Source organism: Poecilia reticulata, linkage group LG2 (genome assembly GCF_000633615.1).
Source record: "Poecilia reticulata strain Guanapo linkage group LG2, Guppy_female_1.0+MT, whole genome shotgun sequence".
NCBI classification, from domain to species: domain Eukaryota; kingdom Metazoa; phylum Chordata; class Actinopteri; order Cyprinodontiformes; family Poeciliidae; genus Poecilia; species Poecilia reticulata.
The window spans coordinates 9,984,956-10,003,713 of NC_024332.1; the positions used below are offsets into that span (position 1 = coordinate 9,984,956).

Sequence of the window (18,758 nt, forward strand, 5' to 3'; positions counted from 1 at the left end):
CAGCGTTGTCCCATATATGCGACACCTCAGTCAACACCTCCACACAATAATTCAGCGCCTGAGTGACAACTTTTTTTCATTGCAGATTCAACATGTGTTTCTGTACAGCTAGCTTTCCTAGCGTCACGTCCACAGATCTTACCTTTCTTTAAGCTTTCCTTCCAAGTGACGCTAAAAGTTGGACAAAGTCCCCACCGTCTGTGAAAGCGAAGCGCTGCTGATTTTACATGTCGCCATATCTATGATTTATGCAGCGCTATTATATTACTGACGATTAGACAGACATCTTCTCCCGCTCAGAGGAAACCACTGCGCATGTCTGGAGCTCCGCGTGCCAGTAAAGGGGGAGGCGATGGGTGACAACAGATGCTTGGATTTTATGGCGCCACCTTAAGTCCCTGAACTTCACATTTTAACAGAAAAAAAGCACAACACGACTTGGGTGTAACGAGTAACGCGACAGTTTTGTAGAAATGTAGTGAAGTAAAAAGTACAGATACTTACTGTAAAATGTAGTGGAGTAAAAGTAGAAAGTACCTATTATTAAATCTACTTAAGTAAAGTACAGATACACGAAAATTGTACTTAAGTACAGTTGTCACTTCCCACCACTGGTCTGGGCTCAGCAGTGGAGTCAAAAAGAAAAGCAGCTATAAGCATCAGCAGCAGATTAGCAAAAATGAAGCTGAACTGGTGGTTTGCTGCTCTGCTTAGTGCAGCACCGTCTCGGTGAAATGGACCTGAATGTGTTGGTGTGTCTGCTATAGTTATGCAGTCAGACTGGAAAGCGGCTTGCACAGGGTCATTGAATAATTAGAACAGATCTGATCTCAGCTGTGTGTTCCTTCTTGGTAGCACACCATAGAGATATTAATAGGAAAAACATCACAAAAAGCAAAGATGCTATAACAATATGTATTTTCTCTTACAGATTTAATCTGAATTTGCTTTTCTGTCAACTGAAAATGTTTTAGATCGTGAAACAAATTTAATAATAGACAAAGATTAAAATTTTTTTTTTTTTAATTATGATTCCATTTATTAAAGGAAAACCTTAATCTAAGTCAACCATTAAGCCATCACTTTCCACTTAACCCAGGATCGGGTCCAGAGCAGCACTGTAACGCCTCGTTCACCCAGCAAGATTTCATGCCAACTTTTTCTTACCTTAAAGTTTGTTTACCGTATTTTCCACACTATGAGGCACCTAAAAACCTTCAATTTCCTCAAAAGCCGACAGTGCGCCTTATAACCCGGTGCGCCTTATGTATGGACCATTATTGAGCCACAACAGGTCTAGCAACTACGGTAAGCAGCCGCCGACTTCATTTTCCCCTGTAGAAGAAGAATGACTGGGGTAGACTAGTATATAAAGTACTCGGGGACCATGTCTTTACAGATATGGATGTGTAATAACAGAGTACGGAACAAATTGGCAACCCAAACTGAAGCGTCTATTCTATGCGCCTTATAATGCGGTGCGTCTTATATATGAAAAAAGTTTTAAAATAGGCCATTCATTGAAGGTGCGCCTTATAGTGTGGAAAATACGGTACTCTGAATTCAGGTTTGGTCAGATTTCCCATCTGAATGCTGGTGAGTGAAATCACTTTGTGTTTTGGTGTGTTGCTCCTCCCATGTGGCTGGACAACACAGACTGCAACAAAATTTGTTACAACTATGATTTTTTAATCATAGTGTGTGATCTCTGAGGTTTTAAATCTTGCTGTGTGAAGCAGACATAAGACTTCCCTCCAACCTGGAGCAGCTCATCTGGGGAAATCCCTTGGCGTTCCCAGCCCATCCTCGAAACAATCTCCTTCAGAGTGACTGGAATCGCTCGCCAGCGAGGCGAGGCGTTCAGGAGCTTTCTTAACCATGTGGAGGTCACAATCTGATTAAGCCAACAGAACCACATCATCTGCAAACAGCACAGACACAGTCCTGATACTACCAAAGCGAACCCCTCAACACATTAGCTGCACCAGAAACTCTATGAAGAGGACCGGTTACTAAGGGCAACCTTGGCAGAGTCCAACTCTCACCAGAAACAAACCGGACTGAAATATCGCTTAAATAAGAAATGAAGTTTTCCCTTTAATACATGACGTGACATCTTGATCCAATGTTAAAATATGTTTGTTCATCTGAAACATTAAAGGGGTAAATACTTTACAGCGATGTGAAAAAGCTATTGTCTTTAAAAAAAAACAAAAAAAAAACGGCTGTTGCTTGTCTTCTTCTGTGGTAAATTTACTCCAGCCATATCTTTGCTGCGTCTCAGCTGATTCTGCCACATGAAATCTCCAGCAGGGCTGAGGCCTGAGCGAACTAGAAGACAAATCCAGGGATTGTGTTAGAAAACAAGTTTCTGTGTGCTGTTGGATTCTCCTCACATTTGTCTGTTTGCTCTGCTGCACTGCTGGGTTTATAAAGGATTAAAGAGAAAGCAGTCGACTCAGCTCCTTGTGATTCAGCCATATTAGGGAAATCAGTCTCTTGCTTTCACTTCATCACTATTTAAATTACAGAATAAATCTGTTGAGGCCAGCTCCTCGGTTCTGTCTCTGATGAAGGCGTCCTGAGTGGCATCCTGTCATGCCAGATTCAGTCATGGCGACCAGAACCGGAGCTAATCACAAACCCGTTTCTGGTGACGATTGGCTCCTGGGAAAAGCAATGAGCTAATTTGCCTTCTTGCTAGGATGTATCAATCTGAATTAATTAAGGTAACTAAAGTGATCTGAGAAAGCGGCTCCTTGGCTCATTCACTCTCCCTCAGAACCAGTTCTTCTATTGGATTTCATTGAGCTTCCCTCAGTCAGATGTGCCAACATTCTCACATCAGCAGCTCAGCTTTGTTTAACAATTGGGATCTTCTTTTGACTACTTAGCTCATCTCAAAAACATGAATGAATGACTGAGAAGAAAAGCCACGTTTAACAGATATGTGGTTCCTGTTTTTTTTTTTTTTTTACCAAAGCAACAGATATAATACAAATCAAAGTTATAAAGAATCAACTAAAATGATGTTGGACAATTTTCCTAAATCCCATTTCCTAGGACTATCCCAATCCCTTCATTAAGGTTGTGGTTAAATGTTCCACTGGAGTGTCTAACACTGGAGGACATTTGTGATTGATTATAACTTTTACCATTTTTAAACCCTGATTTGTGATGATCATGTGAGCAGCAGAAGATTTGGTCAATAAAAGACTTGTACAATCCTCCAACACTTTATTCTGCTATCAATAATTGCTTGGTATCAGCTTTTGGATTGGAAGATTGAAGTTTGAAGAAAAATGACATATTGGCAATTTAACTATTTGTTAAACAAACAGCCTTGGTAAACACTGTGTAGCGCAGCATTATGTAATAATCGACAGAATATGTAATAAAATCTTTTAACATATTTTGCAATACCTTTTCCTTCATAATGTAATAATGTTACATTTTGTGGCGATTATTCCAAAATGCAGCGGTAGCTCTTATTTAAAAATGATAGTATAATAATGTGGCACATTATGTAATAAACAATCATAAACTGTTTATCTTCATTCTAGTCATTATTCTTCTAATAACAATCATGTTATTTAAAGTTTTGTCAATAAATGCCAAACTTTTGCTCATGTAGTTATCTTTTCAACATTATAGAAAGAGCCGTTGGTACTAACTTATGTTGTTCAGGGCAAAACGATTCAAAGTGCAATTTGTGACTTCCTTACATTTTGTGCTAGTTATTACATATTATGGTTATAATGATGTTTTGTTACATCTAATTATTAGAGCCCTACATTTTCTTACCGAGGTTTAAAAAAAATCACCTTTTTTAAGAATGTATTACAAAATACACATTCTGTAAGAACTACAAATTCCACCAGTTGTTGTTGTTGCCATGGTAAATGTTTAAATTAAGAAAAAAAAAWTTTTTCCCAAAATTGACAATAGATCAAATGTCAGTTCCAGATATAATATGCCAAAAATGTAACATTAAGTGACATCACTTAAAGTACATCAAAGTGATAATTTTCTCATTAAAATTTGAATATTTAAGTGTTTTTATATGATTAGCAGTTGAAAGACATTTCTTTTCAGAATCAGGCTAAGGTCTGAGAATGATGAGAAAATGAGGAAACAGGATTCAGGATTCGACCCAAAACAGAAACAACCCATTTCCACACTCCTTCAGTGTTTCTTCCACCTTTCACCTCAGTTCTCCTCTTATTCTGAAAAATATTGTATTGAAGCTCTATAATCGTCATGGTTTGTTAGCTGGTAGGATTTTAAGAAGCAGAGACTTTCTCTAATCCACCTGCCTGCAAATCTTGCTCCCTCTTTAGTCATCACTCCCCCTCTGACTTCCTCTCAAATTTGTTGCTTATCCTGATCTGTTTTTAATCAACAGAGTGACTTCAGCCACTTCGCCCTTGCTACTTAAAGTTGCTGCCTTCCCCACTGGCGAGTTATATAAGCTCGCTTGCTCGCCCTGTGAGGGTGGCAACAGAGAGATACATCAATGAATCTGTAGCAGCTGGAACCGTTCCTTCCTCTTCTCTCCTGGGAAAAGAATTCTTCTTTGTTTCGAAGACAGACGGCAATCTGCAGCCATCTGCTATTATGCTAAGCCTGAACAGAATCACTGTCAAACTCATCAATTGAGCTTTTAAGCTTTATAGTGGAGAGAACTTCTATCGAGCTCAATCTCACAATAATGATCCAGTCTGAGAAGGTAGAGAGGAGAAGAATTCAAGCAGAACTCCATCTATAGCCTCTAAAAAGATTAAAAATTGAATCTGTTTTGTTGAGATTTTTTTTGTTGCTGTTGACATTTGAAGGTCTCAGCCCATCAAATGGGTTTTGATGTTTTTGAAATGCAAAAGCAGTTTTTGAGAGCTGATTTTTAAAAAATTGAAAGTAAAAGACTTTACAAACAACTTTTACCTTTAAAACAGACAAAAACTGAAAGAAAAACTACTGACAGATTTCAATTGGCCTAGTCAAAGACCAGATTTAAGTCCATCTGAGATGCTGTGGCATGACCTCAGACAAGTTTGTTTGCTAACATTCCACTTTGGTTGAACACAAATACCAACAAAGCAGAGTAAGCCAAATTTCCTTTTACTCTAATATTTACATTAGTTTAACCCTTTAACTGTCATGAGGACATTGAAGTCCTTATGGACCCAATGACTAACGTAAATGTTTCGAAGGTGGTAGTAAAGGGGTTTTAAAGAACTGATAGGAAAAGCAAAAACTAATGCAATGTGTAAGACGAAAATGATTTTTCACACCACAAGAGGAGATCCACAATGCTGAACACAGTTACGTTGTTTTGAGTTTGACCTAATGAAATAAACGTATTCCAAACCTCAAATTGCCTAATGTAGCAGGTGGTGTATGATCCGTCTAGTTAAAGTAAAGTTTTATCAATAATTAAAAAAAACGACAGAATGAAGGCTTAGCAAGTCAGAAAATGAGTTTTAACAAATCTGTGAGCAGTATGAAATTATCTGAACCTGTAATTCAGATTTTGAAAAAGATTTTTAAACCAGAGGCAGTCCTATCCATCATCAGCAGCCATGGTAAGCAGCACCAGCAATACGTTGTTAGCTCACTGTCACAACATCAATGCCTTCTCTGCGTCTTTTCTTCAATCTTGGCAGATTCTCAGGGCGGCAATAGAAGGGGAGTGTATAAGGAATAAATAAAAACATCTGTCCATCTATTACTGTCTGTGCCCGGTTAGCTGGAGAGAGGCGAGGTTACACCCTGAATAGTTTGCCCATCCAACACAAAGCCCAATAAATAAGATACAAACATATTATTTATCTCTTATGTAGCATTTAGCTACTGGGAATAATTACAGAAATGATGTCTGCACAAGTTGGGACCCATCAGAGAAGGATTTGTAGGAGATAGAACAATGACTCAAAAAGTAAAGAAGCTAAAGGTAAGGTGATTGATTGGTGTGTTTTTGGATTTACAGGCCAAGTTTGAGCTGCTCTACAGAAACAACAGAGACTTTCTGGACTTTGTGATAAATGATAAAAACTTGATTGACTTTTTTGCAACATGCTAAAGCTAATGTTAAAGTTTAATTTGTTGCTCCCTTGCTGTATGTGTTTGCACACAGCAAGGAAGGGTTAACTTTTATTTGCATCAAAGATATGTTTGCGAATAAATTCATTAAAATCTAGTGACTGGATTAACACTGAAGTTTAATTAAAGGAAAAAGTAAGCAATAAAAAATTAATGCTTGATTCAGTAGATGGTTCTGCTGAAACAAATCTCAATCTTCTCTCAAGATGCTGCAGTTGATGAAAACCCATAAGTTATTCTGTTTATTCTTTTAGATCTTCAAATATAAAGACTTAATATGTGTTGTGGCCGTTTGAATTCTAAATATAATCCTTCTTAATCTTATACGGTAGAATTTAAAAAAGATGCTCTAAACACTGTAGTTCTTCTGATGACAGAAGAAATACAATTATTTTAACTGGAGGATTAAAAAAATGTTTTTATTGAGATATTTACAATAGATCTCAAAACTAAATATTAAAAATGGATTTACTCAAAGAGGCCAATACAGCTAAACACTAATATTAGCAGGAGTGATATTTAGGAATCATTAACATATTGGTGCTAGTCAGGTGGATTTAAATTAATATATTTATAATTAAAGAAATATTAAACACCAGAATGTCCTCTCTCTTTCCAAGGGACAAACTTATCACCATGATCAGGTAGGATATGATTCTAAGGCAGTGATATGCAGAGCTGCCTTTCTTTTCTGCCCCAGGTTCAGTCACTGATGGCCTCATTTCCAGCGTACTCTGGGACTTCCTGAAACACTTTTTCTTTTCTCCTCTTAACATTCTCATCTGTCCAGCGGGTCACATTCGGAACACGGAGCTTACGCTGACTTTGTCGTGAACAGACCAGAGAAATTCCTTTATGTTACGGCTAAAACGTGTCTGGGTTACTTAAAGGAAAATCTTTGATTGAGTTACTCATGAGAGGAGTAAGAAACCTTATAGAGAACCTTAGCTTCAGCTTCTAAACCCTCACTAAAACCATTTCTAGTGTTAATCGCTGAGCAGGACCCGACCAGACTCTATTGAAACTTGCTAGGATATTTCAGTTATGTCTCAATAGTTGTTAAATCTGAAACTTACATCTGGAGTGTGAAGCCTTTAGCTGAGTTTCCATTACAAATATATAAATTTAAATATTCCACTAATGTCAAAGTAAAGAAAATTTCACAATTGCAGTGTTTCCATAAAATAAGAAACACAATTAAAATCACATGTTAAGTTTGTTCATTAAGACATGATGCATCATGATCCTCCAACTACTTCCTGTCTTCGTATTCTTCATGGTTTGCTCCAGTAGCAACATACAGTTGTTGCTCATGTGACGCGAAAAAAAGTGATTCCATTGCAGTTTTGCAAGATAAACCAATTTCAATACTGCCGAAAAACCACCTCATCCTAGTGCTAAAACGTTTTTTTAATCAAAAACCAAATGTGTTTTTTTGTTTTTTAAATTAGCATGTTTCATCCATCCATCCATTTTCTTACACCCTTGTCCCTTAGTGGGGTCAGGAGGGTTGCTGGTGCCTCTCCAGCTAACGTACCGGGCGAGAGGCGGGGTCACCCTGGACAGGTCGCCAGTCTGTCGCAGGGCAACACAGAGACACACAAGACACACAACCATGCACACACACACTCACACCTAGGGGCAATTTAGAGAGGCCAATTTACCTGACAGTCATGTTTTTGGACTGTGGGAGGAAACCGGAGTACCCGGAGAAAACCCACCATGCACAAGGAGAACATGGAGACTCCATGCAGAAAGACCGGTGCCGGGAATCGAACCCAGAACCTTCTTGCTACAAGGCAACAGCTCTACCAACTGTGCCACTGTGCAGCCCCTAGCATGTTTCTATTAAGCAAATATATTTTTGAAATGTCCAAAAACATGACTGTCAGGTTGATTGGTCTGTCTAAATTGCCCCTAGGTGTGAGTGTGTGTGTGCATGGTTGTKTGTCHTGTGTGTCTCTGTGTTGCCCTGCGACAGACTGGTGACCTGTCCAGGGTGACCCCGCCTCTCGCCCGGAACGTTAGCTGGAGAGGCACCAGCAACCCTCCTGACCCCACTGAGGGACAAGGGTGAAAGAAAATGGATGGATGGATTTTTGAAATGTCACATTGCACAATTATATGGTCAATAGAAGCACAGCTACCTGTTTTCCCTTATTTTAAACAATCTCTTGTTTCCTTTCTGTACAAATAGCTGATTTCAGATCAACTGCAGGATCAAGAAGAACTTTTAATGATTCTGCACCAACTTTTACCCGTCTGGGTCGATAGTTGAACTGTCACAACTCAGCCAGTGACCAATTATCCACACAACTGCCCTCGGTACTTTGATATAATATAGTTCACATTACATCAGAACTTGAACGCATGACTTTGCGGGGATTTTTGCTGGAGAATAATTCATCATGGGGAAAATGACAGAAAACTGTTACATGAAAACACTCAAATCTGAGCAGCGTCACTGCCGCCGCTGTTTTAGTTTTACCTCTACAAGCTTTCATTTCCATTCATGGTCTCCACACTTTACACTTGTTCCTTCTTTCCCAGCCCACATTCACTTTGTCTTACTGCTGTAGCAGCTTTTCCACTCTGCGGATCCATGTAAAGGGAAGCTGGAGAGCTCTCTCGCCTGTTTGCTTTAACTTGCAGAATAAATAGATGCATATCCCCCGCCATATGCCAGAACTCGTTAAATTTCACACATTTATGCTTTTATTTATCCAGTCTTCTTGTCACTCACCTTTATAGTGTTTCCTCTGTTCCTCCTTTGACGTGGCTTACATCTCCCCCTCCCGTAACCCTCCCCTCCCATCCCACCCTTTATCTTCTTCTTTCATCTCATCTCGTACCTATATTTTTATACTGGCACAGCAGCAGGTTTTTGAAAGTCTTTTTGAATGTGGCATTGCACAGTGCGTAACAAGCTGGGTTGATGGTGGAGTTGACATAACACAGCCAGTAGCCAATCGCCCACACGGTGTCAGGGACACAGGACTGACAGAAGGTGGATATCAGCACCATGACATTATACGGTGTCCATGTAATGATGAAAGCCAGGAGAATGGCAAAGATGGTCTTGGTTACCTGCAGAGAATAAGAAAAAAAGAGAGAGCAGAAGATTGGACTTAGCAAAACAGAGTAAAGATACAAGCAGTTCCAAATGAAAGATACCTGCTATTTTCTTTAAAAAGACACAGAGGGAACATTTTGTCTATTTGCTTTTATCTAAACATACGTCATGTAGTTAAAATTTTATTACAGTGCCTTTTGAAAATCCAGATAATGCAATGGATTTGTTAGCTAATGATGAAAATGATGAAGAGGTGAGACAAAACATTTGAGTTACAAGTTGGATCACCTGTGGATATGTTTCAATGCAACACAACAAACACACCACTGCCTTGTGTGTCAACATAAGGCAGATACTCTACTTCAGCCTTCCTGAAGTAGAGTATCAGGAAGGCTGACGAAAACTGAGGCAAAAGTTTCTTGGCTCCAATTTTCAACAAAGTTCACTTGTTCAAACAATTTTGTACAAGAATGTCCAGTTATCATACAGATCATAAAGTTCTCTGTCCCAGACGTGAAAAGGTTTTGGTCTGAAACGTGTGAGTCAATGCCAAAACAACAGCTATAAACCTCATGAACAAGCTGCTGTACTAACATGGGCTGAAAGGTCACTCAGGGAGGAAGAGGCCATCTCCAAAAGACGCGGAGTACAGTTTGGAAATGCACTCATGGACAAGAATGTTGAGTTTTGTAGATCTATCCTGTGGTCTGAAGGCAACAAAGTCAATGTTTTGGAGTGTCCATCACAAGGTCGTGACCTGAGCCTCAGAGAACATCGGGGGGCGGAGCTAAAAAAGGTGTCTGTCAGGGATCGACCAACATTCCAACAAACTATTGCTGAAGGAAACCCAAACATTTGACCAAAATCATACAGTTTAAAAGCAGGTAAATCTCAGAATTTAAAGATAAAAAAAAAATGTAAAAAAAAATCACTCTTTTATTATTCAGGTACCTTGGAAGTGGAAGGTTTAATATAAGAAAGAGGGAGAGAAAAAGTCTTTTTACACAGTGAATGTAAATCTCTGGCTTCAACTGTATGTGTAAACTGCAGCTTTAATAGCTAGGAGGAAAATATTCAGTTTTATGTGAATAAAAGGAGTGAATGCCATCACTCCCTTGCATTCAAACCAAGCATTTCAAAGGCATTTACTTTCAACAGAGAGATATGAATTATTCAAGTGCCAAAAATAAATTTCTTTCAAGGGATCAACCAGTATTCTGTCTTTACATAACTATACGTAACCTGTTTTGAATTTTAGCTTTAATTGCTGTTAGAGCCTGTTGCACAGAGGCATCATTTGTTCCACAACTTTAGTTGTATCTAAATGCATAAAATAACTGTCTGATAGAAAGAAAGTGATTTTTGAAAGAGCGTGGCCGAAAACACCAGCAAAGAGTTAAAAAAACAAAGTGAAGCAGCCAGAAGAAATGCTCTGGTTTAAACATAACTTGGTAGATTTATGCAGGATTTACTTTAAAAGAAGCTTTTACATCTAGTAGAGGCACTGGGAACTTCATAAGTGAAGCAATAATAGACATAGGCTTGTTGTCATGCCAACCTGTCCAATACCTGAACAAGTGACATGAGACTCTGTGTAGCTTGGTGGACATGACCTACATTGTGGTCTGTCTTGGGTAAGAAGACAGACCACAACCATCCAGAAATAAACTGTTTATTCCCTTCATGATGTTTCAAGAGTTTATTTCTGTTTATTTGGATGGTTGTAGCTTGAAAGCAAGGAAAACCAAAAATATAGTTTATTAGAAAATAATATGAGAGCAATAAAAAAAAATCCTTGAAAGCAACCATATTGGTGGAAAGTAAAATGGAAGGGAAAAAGTCTGGAAGAACAGGGATAACTACAACCTATAAGGTATTGAAGCAAAGCACCTTCACTGGAACGGAAGTACCAAAGGCTTGGACTATGATTGAGTCTTCAAGAGCCACTGCACTCAGACATATCCAGGACATGGACGGTAACCATCACGTTCCTTCAGTTAAATCCTGAACCAGAGACAACATCAGAAGCCACTAATCTGAATTGAGGAGACAAAGGGGGCAGAGCCTCACCTGTCATCATGAAAAAATAATATATAATAATAAAAGTMATTTATATTGCTATTTTCATGTACTATAAAGTATCTATTTTTTACTTAGTTTAACCAATTCTGATTATTTTTTCTTCAAAATCGATGGGTTTTTGCATTTTCCCATTCAAATCCTCAGAAGCGAAGCCGGTGAGGCAGCAGCGAGCTGAGCCTCCCCTGGGATTACGCAACCTCTCGCTAACTGCACTGGCTGCCATTATATGACAGCATGTTCGTCCTGTCTGTACGCCGGCAATAAAATGGCTAAGAAACATTTAATATATGGACTGATTTTCCATAATTTCGCTTATGTATATAATGTAGAGTGTTTTTTGTCACTAACTGTGTGTGTATCGTGTTTTGTGTGTGGAGGAGGAGCGATAAGAAACTGCAGAGAACAGACTCGAGGTGAGGCTGGCAGTTCTATTGCCTCACCGCTGGGGGCGCTCATGTTCCCAGACATTGTGCCTGCACAACTGCAGAGTAAGACACAGTGAGCTAGCCATGGAGCTAGCCATACAGTAAAATGAGTACAGCGATATATTTGGTTTCTTCTCTCTTCCGACGTCAACATGAAAGACTACATTTCTACACTTAAACAGTTTTTTAAAGTGGATTTTTAATTGAAGGAGGAGATAATAACTAAAGGAAGACCAACACCGGCTGAAAGACAGTTTCAGCCGGTGTTACTCGAAGTAAAGACAGTTTACTTCGAGACAGTTTGACGATATTTAACCGGAGTAGAAAAGACATGCCGAGGATAAAGTTGGCTTTGGATGAATGGATATTTTTGCGCAGAATTAGCGGCGCATGGATTTAATTGATAACTAAAGGTAAGACAGCAATAATATGTTTTTGTTTAGTTTTTTAATGAAATGTGCGTTTGGTGGGCTACAGTTTGTATGTCTAAGTAATTCAGTAGCTAATCTAGTTTTTTTGGTGTTAAATCCTAAAACATTAAGTGGCATTGTTGTCAGTTGCTATGGCAACGAGTCTGCTTGTAGCTTGGCAGATACAGAGCGAGAAAGTGTTTTCTCGCTCCCTTTGCTGTGGATCAGATCACGAAATTAATACCTGCATTTGTAAGTTTCACTGAGTTAACGCGGCCATGGTTGACATGTAAATGATTAGTCTTTTTGCCCCCCAGCGTTGTGTGGATGCGCAAAATTTCCGTACGTCCAATAACATTCATGGTGTCTATAATCGTAAGTCAGTGCCTCACCAGCATTGAACCTCACCGCACGTCACTGAAGTGTAGCTATCCAGTAATGCATGTATTCATGCTAGACCTTCTAAAAAAGAGTCAGCAGTGCAATCAGAGCATGGTGGATCAGCTGTGTGATAACAACAACGATGCGGCCACAGATGTTCTTTTGTTGATAAAATCATGAAGAGATTGCTCTGTGTAGTCGTGAGCTCATCCATTCCCTTCCTTCGTCTGCAGCCGTGATTCAAATACTGCTAACAAAGTTCCAGGTATGGTACTGATCATTCATGCACATCCCTAACTCAACACTGTGCCATGTGCAAGGTACTAACAGCAAATCCTTTTCTGGTCAGTCACATCACCACAATGCATTCCTTGCATGGTGCACTAATTTGGAAAGAAAGTGAAAACCAAGAGGAACTAATAACATTACTGTAAACTTAAAGAAGCCATAATCTTACCACTTAGGAGGCTTTCTTTTATAGGAAACATTCACCATTATGCTTCACAGAAACAGAGAGGCACCTGATGCTTTTGTTTGAAAAAAATATTTGTACCGATTGATAAGTAAACTGTAATCATTAATATTTAAAAGTCTTTCAAGTAATACCTAAAGACTGAAAACATATTAATGTACTCTAATTGAAAACAAAAAAATATATAGTCTTGAGTCTATCATCATAGAAGCATGAATGCTTTGAAGTGTGTGTTTACTTTTTACACTATAACATTCAAATCTATAATATTCGTCACAGGAAGAGAGTTGAAATCTCTTGTCCAAAAATAAGTCCTTGATACTGAGTGTAAGAAAAAATGGTAGAAAAAAGAGTTGTGTGATTCAGACCTCCAAACATTGAAAGCACTTTATGACTGGGAATCTCAGACCAACATCATCATTGAGACTGTCTGTAAAGCTCAAATATCAAATATCAAAACATGTAGTGTTTGATCATCCTCTGGGATGTTTGCTACTTTTAAGTTGCTTTAAGTAGTAGAAAAGCTTCATGTTTTTCTTGTCTGCTAGCTTCATGGAGAAAGCATGTCGAAACAACACTGTTAAATTAGACAGAAAATGTTCATTCTAATAATATACTGATAGCCCACAGAGTGTAGAAATACAACCAACATCCAACTGATTTTAGCTAAAGTGTTAAGATAAAAATATCTATATATGATGAAAGACTTTTAAAGACATTTATACTGGAAAGTCTGGAGCCATAAACCAAGGTCACTATTCCTTCATAGGGTCAACAGAGAGAAAGACACATCAGCTGCATACTTATTCATCACAGTAGTTAACCAGAATCTACTGGGAGGAAATCTTATTCACAGAGAGAAAGTAAAAACCTTGTTGTTGTGAGGCGACATCTGAGCCACTCTGCTGACTACCCACCTTCTCCTGAAATATGAGACAACTTTTGCTGGTAATAGCATCAACACAGATGGTAGGGCCAGAACTGGACATACTGCAGAACATCATAGCTGTTGCCTCATTCACACCCAGTTTGGCCAAGCACTTTTAAAGGCGAGGTACTGAGGACGCTGGGAAAGTTGATTTTTGCTGCTTAAAAACTTCAGTTCAACTTAGCAACATTTGGGATCAAATGTCACTTCATCCTATTGACATTTCTTCCAGTCTGGTGTTTATTTGTTAGGGCTGAGATACAAGTGATGATATCCTAATAACCAAACCTTAACTTTTGTTGTTGTTTTTATGGGATAACAATGACACACACCTGACATTGTGTCTGGCTTGTTGCAGCATTACAGGCCACAGAATCTTTCTTTGTCAAACCAGAATGATTCGAATCATCCTGCTCATTTTATTAACAAAGATAACCTGAGAAAATACAAAAAGCAGATTTAAATGATGAAGAAAAATCTAACAGGCCATGAAAGCTAACAGGCTGCTGTTAGCCTTTAGCTTAAATGAATACAGCTCTATGTTTTGCTGAGTTTACTAACAGTATTTATGCAGGAAATTTCACTCCTGCATAAATAAAGCTTCAGAGTGCTTATCATTTGGATAAACCACATTGGATAATAACAAGATTTGTCCACATGTGTTTACATGGCCCACTGCTTCGCTCAAACATAATGTCCCTGTGGAGCACAACGGCAAGGTGCTCTAATTGAATAACACAAATAACTGGATATTATTCTGAGTTCTCCCAGTAGTTATTTTCTAACTGCAGAAAAAACCACAAAGAAGACAACAGGAAGTAGTTGGATTATCATGACACTGCATGTTTTTGTAACGCATGGACAAACTTATTCACATGTGATTTAAATTGCATTTCTTATTTAATGGAAACACTACAGTTGCGAAAATGTAATTGTTCAACATTAGTGTAATATTGACAAATTTTGCTCACATATGTAATGGTTTGTTTCAGAGTGAGCAGGAAAGGTCTGAATCCAGAGGACTTTAGTGGATGGAGCCTAAAGGGTGTATGTCAGTGGTCCCCAAACTACGGGCCGCGGGCCGGATCCGGCCCGCCTCCACATTTGGTCCGGCCCCCTGAACAATACCAGAAAGCATTCCGATTTTTTTTCATATATTGTATTTTCCGGTTTATATGTAGATTTTCTTCAACCACCAGGGGGCTCTTTAGCAGGAAGTGTGTCCTGTAAACTGTGGGTGTTTTGTTTTGCATGGCGCATTGCTGCCATCTGTTGGACTTTTAGGGAACTGCTCGACTTTTATGTTACGTAATCAGTACGGTTGGTAGCGGTAGAGCAGATGAACACGTGTTTGTTATGAACGCCGCATTCCGGTAGAGTTCTTCGAAGCCTGTAAGTAGCAGCTTATACTTCAAAATGAGCCTTTATGTTAACATATGATAAAATAAATAACTTGTTTATTGAATTAGTTTTGGAAATACCTGCGGGCGATTTGATTATGTGATACGTCATTGCTAACTAGCAGGCTGCTAAGATTTCTCAGGTCGTTACGTAGCATTGCAGCTCATAGCATTCAGAGGTAGCTGCTGTATCAGTTGTACTTCTAATGTATGTATCTGAATGTAAAACACTTCTGTAAGCTGCTCTGAGCTCATCCTGAGTTGTTTGTGTTTTGACAGTTTCGCTCCATTCTACATGGAAATAAAGGAAGAACTAATTAATCCTGACTCGTGTGAAAGGAGTTTGGCTGATGGTTAGTTTTGGTACAAGACATCATAGTGAGACCATTACAGAGTGAATCTTTGTAAGTCAAAATTGAAAATAAAAGAAGAACGCGCCCATTAAAACGGAATTAGGTTTTAATAGGGAATTGAAATTTGAGAATGTTGATCAGTTAAATAGCATTTAACAGGAAATGCTATTTAACAGTTTTTAAAATAATACTGGGATCATTATGAGAATTTGAGGTATAGATATTAGGATCCAGTAGATGGCAGTARTGCAACAATAATGGATGCAAGCTGCTGTTGAAATCTGAAGAAGAAGAAGAAGAAGAAGGAGGAAGCGCTCATTTTGTTTTAGCACATGCTAAGCAACACGAAGGATCAGCACTTTTACTGTTACAGTTATCGTTCGGAAACGATTGTAATCAGTTCAGTTAAATCTAAACTTGGCAACTTTTCTTTTCTTATGTAATGAATGTGATATTCAATTGACCTGTTATGACTAAAATGTTGGCTGTCCGCCCCCCTCTGCTGCTGCTGCATCGTTGTGGAAAACCTGGCGCGGCAGAGATATCTGAGACTTATATGTGTATGTTTATTGGTTAAAAAAAAAAAAAAACTTTGGGGTTGTGGTTTATAGTCCAGTGCGGCTCATAGTTAGGAAAATACGGACTATAATCCTTCCTGGATTTTTTCTGTGAAGAACCCAGAGAGGGTTATTTGGTTATTATTTATTTCATTAATAGTGTTATTATTTATTTCCTGACTTTTGTTCTGTGAAAAACCCAGAGAATGTTATTTGATTGTGCTTTCTGGAAAACAATACATTTTTACATTTAGGCACTCCTACAATCGTCTCACTTTTTCTGTTACAAACTGACTCCGGCCCCCAGCAGAGAAGGGAAAAGTTATGTGGCCCTCACAGGAAAACGTTTGGGCACCACTGGTGTATGTGAATAACTTTGGTAAATCAGATTACCTGAAATGGTGAAAGTTTGGTTTGTTTTAAAGTCAGACAGTAAAAAAAATTGTTTTTTGGAATGGACCAATTTCCATATAGTGTTATGGAAATATGTTGTTGCAACTCTATCCAGTTTTCACCACATGCTTACTCAGTGTAAACACTCACTTTCTTTTCTCTGGCGGCCATCTGTCTTTTCCTCTTCACTTGGCTTCTCGCAATGCTGGCAAACTTTCTTGCCACGGTTCTGGGGCGGCTGATTGGGATGGAGCGCCTCTCCGCTCCCTCCACCGGCGGTACGATCTCGATCGCTGTGATGCATTCATCCCCCGCCTGCTTCGTTACTATCTTTATCTTGGACCACCTTGACGATGGGTTCATCTTGGTAAGAGCAGAGTTGGATGTCGTCGTGACAACTGGATCAGGATTTGTAGCCGCCTATAATCAAAAGTAAAGAGTTTTATTAAATCTCACCGTGATTTCTCTTTTAATAGGGTTAAAACTTTTCTTTTTCATGTTTTTTTTTCATAAAGTTAAAGTAGACTGTGATCATTTGGCTGCTCACACTGAACCAGGCTCTACTGCAGGTTTCTTCCTGTTAAAGTTCTTCTTAACCTTAAACATTCCTATGAGGCACAGAAGCTCCTCTCCAGCAGCAAAGCAGGTAATTATCAGTAAGGTCTCTGTGTTTTCTGTGTAGTTATTTTTGAGGTTTTCTGTGTTTAGTCCTGTTCCTGTCCTGTCTTCCCTGTTGATTGCTTCCCGGGTGTCTAGTTCCCCTGATTACTCCCTGTGTATTTAAGCCCACCTGTTGTCTCTGTTCTTTGTCAGATCCTTGTCGTATGTCGTTGTTGTTGCGTACTGTGCATCAGTCTGTCTGTTAGCCTTTCCAGTTGAACTGTATAGTCGTGGTTGGCTTAGATCTCATCAGTCTTTTAGTGTCAGTTGCTACAGGTTTAAGCTGTTTGAAGTTCTCTGCTGTGCCGCCTGTACTGGACTGATTTGAGCTACTACTATTAAACCTATCATCATCACCTCTCAATCTGGGTCCTGCCTGCGTTCACTCTCACCACCTCCACCTCAACTCATGACGGTCTCACAGGAACTCGGTGTAACATTTTAAGCAAAGGGTTGAAGTGAAATGTAATGATCTCCTACAGCAAGTCAGTAACTGAGCTACTAGTGATGATGGGTAAATGAGGCGTCATGAGGCGTTTCGACTCATAGCAACACTGTATTGATACTGTGTCGATACTGTGTCACTCAATAGTGACACATTGAGTGTGTCACTATTGGACATTAAAAATTCCTACAGGCAATGTAGTGATTTAATGACCAAGTCTATACAATAAGATTTAAGTCTTAGTATTTTATTGAATATTATATGTTGTATTATGTCATATCTTCAGTTACATTTAAAATATATTTGATATACAGTCAATAAAGAATGTGAACATGTACCATAAAGTGAAAATTTAAGTGAATGTGTTTGGAATGAGGATGCATGGACTGTTTTTTTCCCACACATTTTTATTTTAAAAAAAGTTTTTACAACCTTTTGAAATTAAGCCTGTTACGCTTTTTTTGACAAAACTTCTGCTGTAGAGAAAATGAAGTAAACTCTACATTTACAGTGAACCCTTGTTTTTCTTAGGGGTTGCGTTCCGAAAATAACCCGTGAGGCGAAATCCGTGAAGTAGTTACCTTTAGTTTTTACAATTATTAYACAGCATAATTAAATACTCTACATTGAAACCAAAGAACAAAACCTGTTTTCAGGTCAGCAGATGTGCGTGTGCATCAATCGGGCCTTAATGTGATCCGGAGTCACGTCATTAAAGCTTCTCCTCCAACCTGCACCAGATTCACAGCTGGATCTACGGCAGAGCGACGGATCTCATCAACGAGCCTCCGGTCGGGTTTTGTGCTGATTCTGGCCACAGTTWTTTTTCCAGCAGACATTGAAAGTTTCAGTTTCCATCTCCTGAGTGGCCAATCTGTATTAAATACCATAACGTTATTGGCACTCAGGTAGAGAAGAAGCGCAGAGACTGTTTTTACCAATCATATGGTCAATCAGGACGAAGAACACTGTATAAAAAACTGCACAAAAAAATCTGCGAAGCAGCGAAACCGTGAAAAGTGAACCGCGTTACAGCGATGGTTCACTGTATATGAAATAATTTATAAAAAGCAACCGAGT

At 38.8% G+C, this 18,758-nt stretch overlaps 1 protein-coding gene across 2 annotated transcripts in view; it reads right to left on the reverse strand.

Moving 5' to 3' along the window:
- Window positions 1-8,935: 8,935 nt before the first annotated feature.
- chrm4a (cholinergic receptor, muscarinic 4a) overlaps window positions 8,936-18,758 on the reverse strand; it is a 33,594-nt gene continuing 23,771 nt past the window's right edge. For both annotated transcript variants that reach the window (XM_008430160.2, XM_008430170.2), the window contains exons 6-7: window positions 16,724-16,993; window positions 8,936-9,186 (exon numbers count right to left, since the gene is read on the reverse strand). In XM_008430160.2, coding sequence (XP_008428382.1) covers window positions 8,941-9,186; window positions 16,724-16,993 — 516 coding nt within the window. In that variant the 3' untranslated portion in view covers window positions 8,936-8,940. The remainder of the gene's footprint in view (window positions 9,187-16,723; window positions 16,994-18,758) is intronic.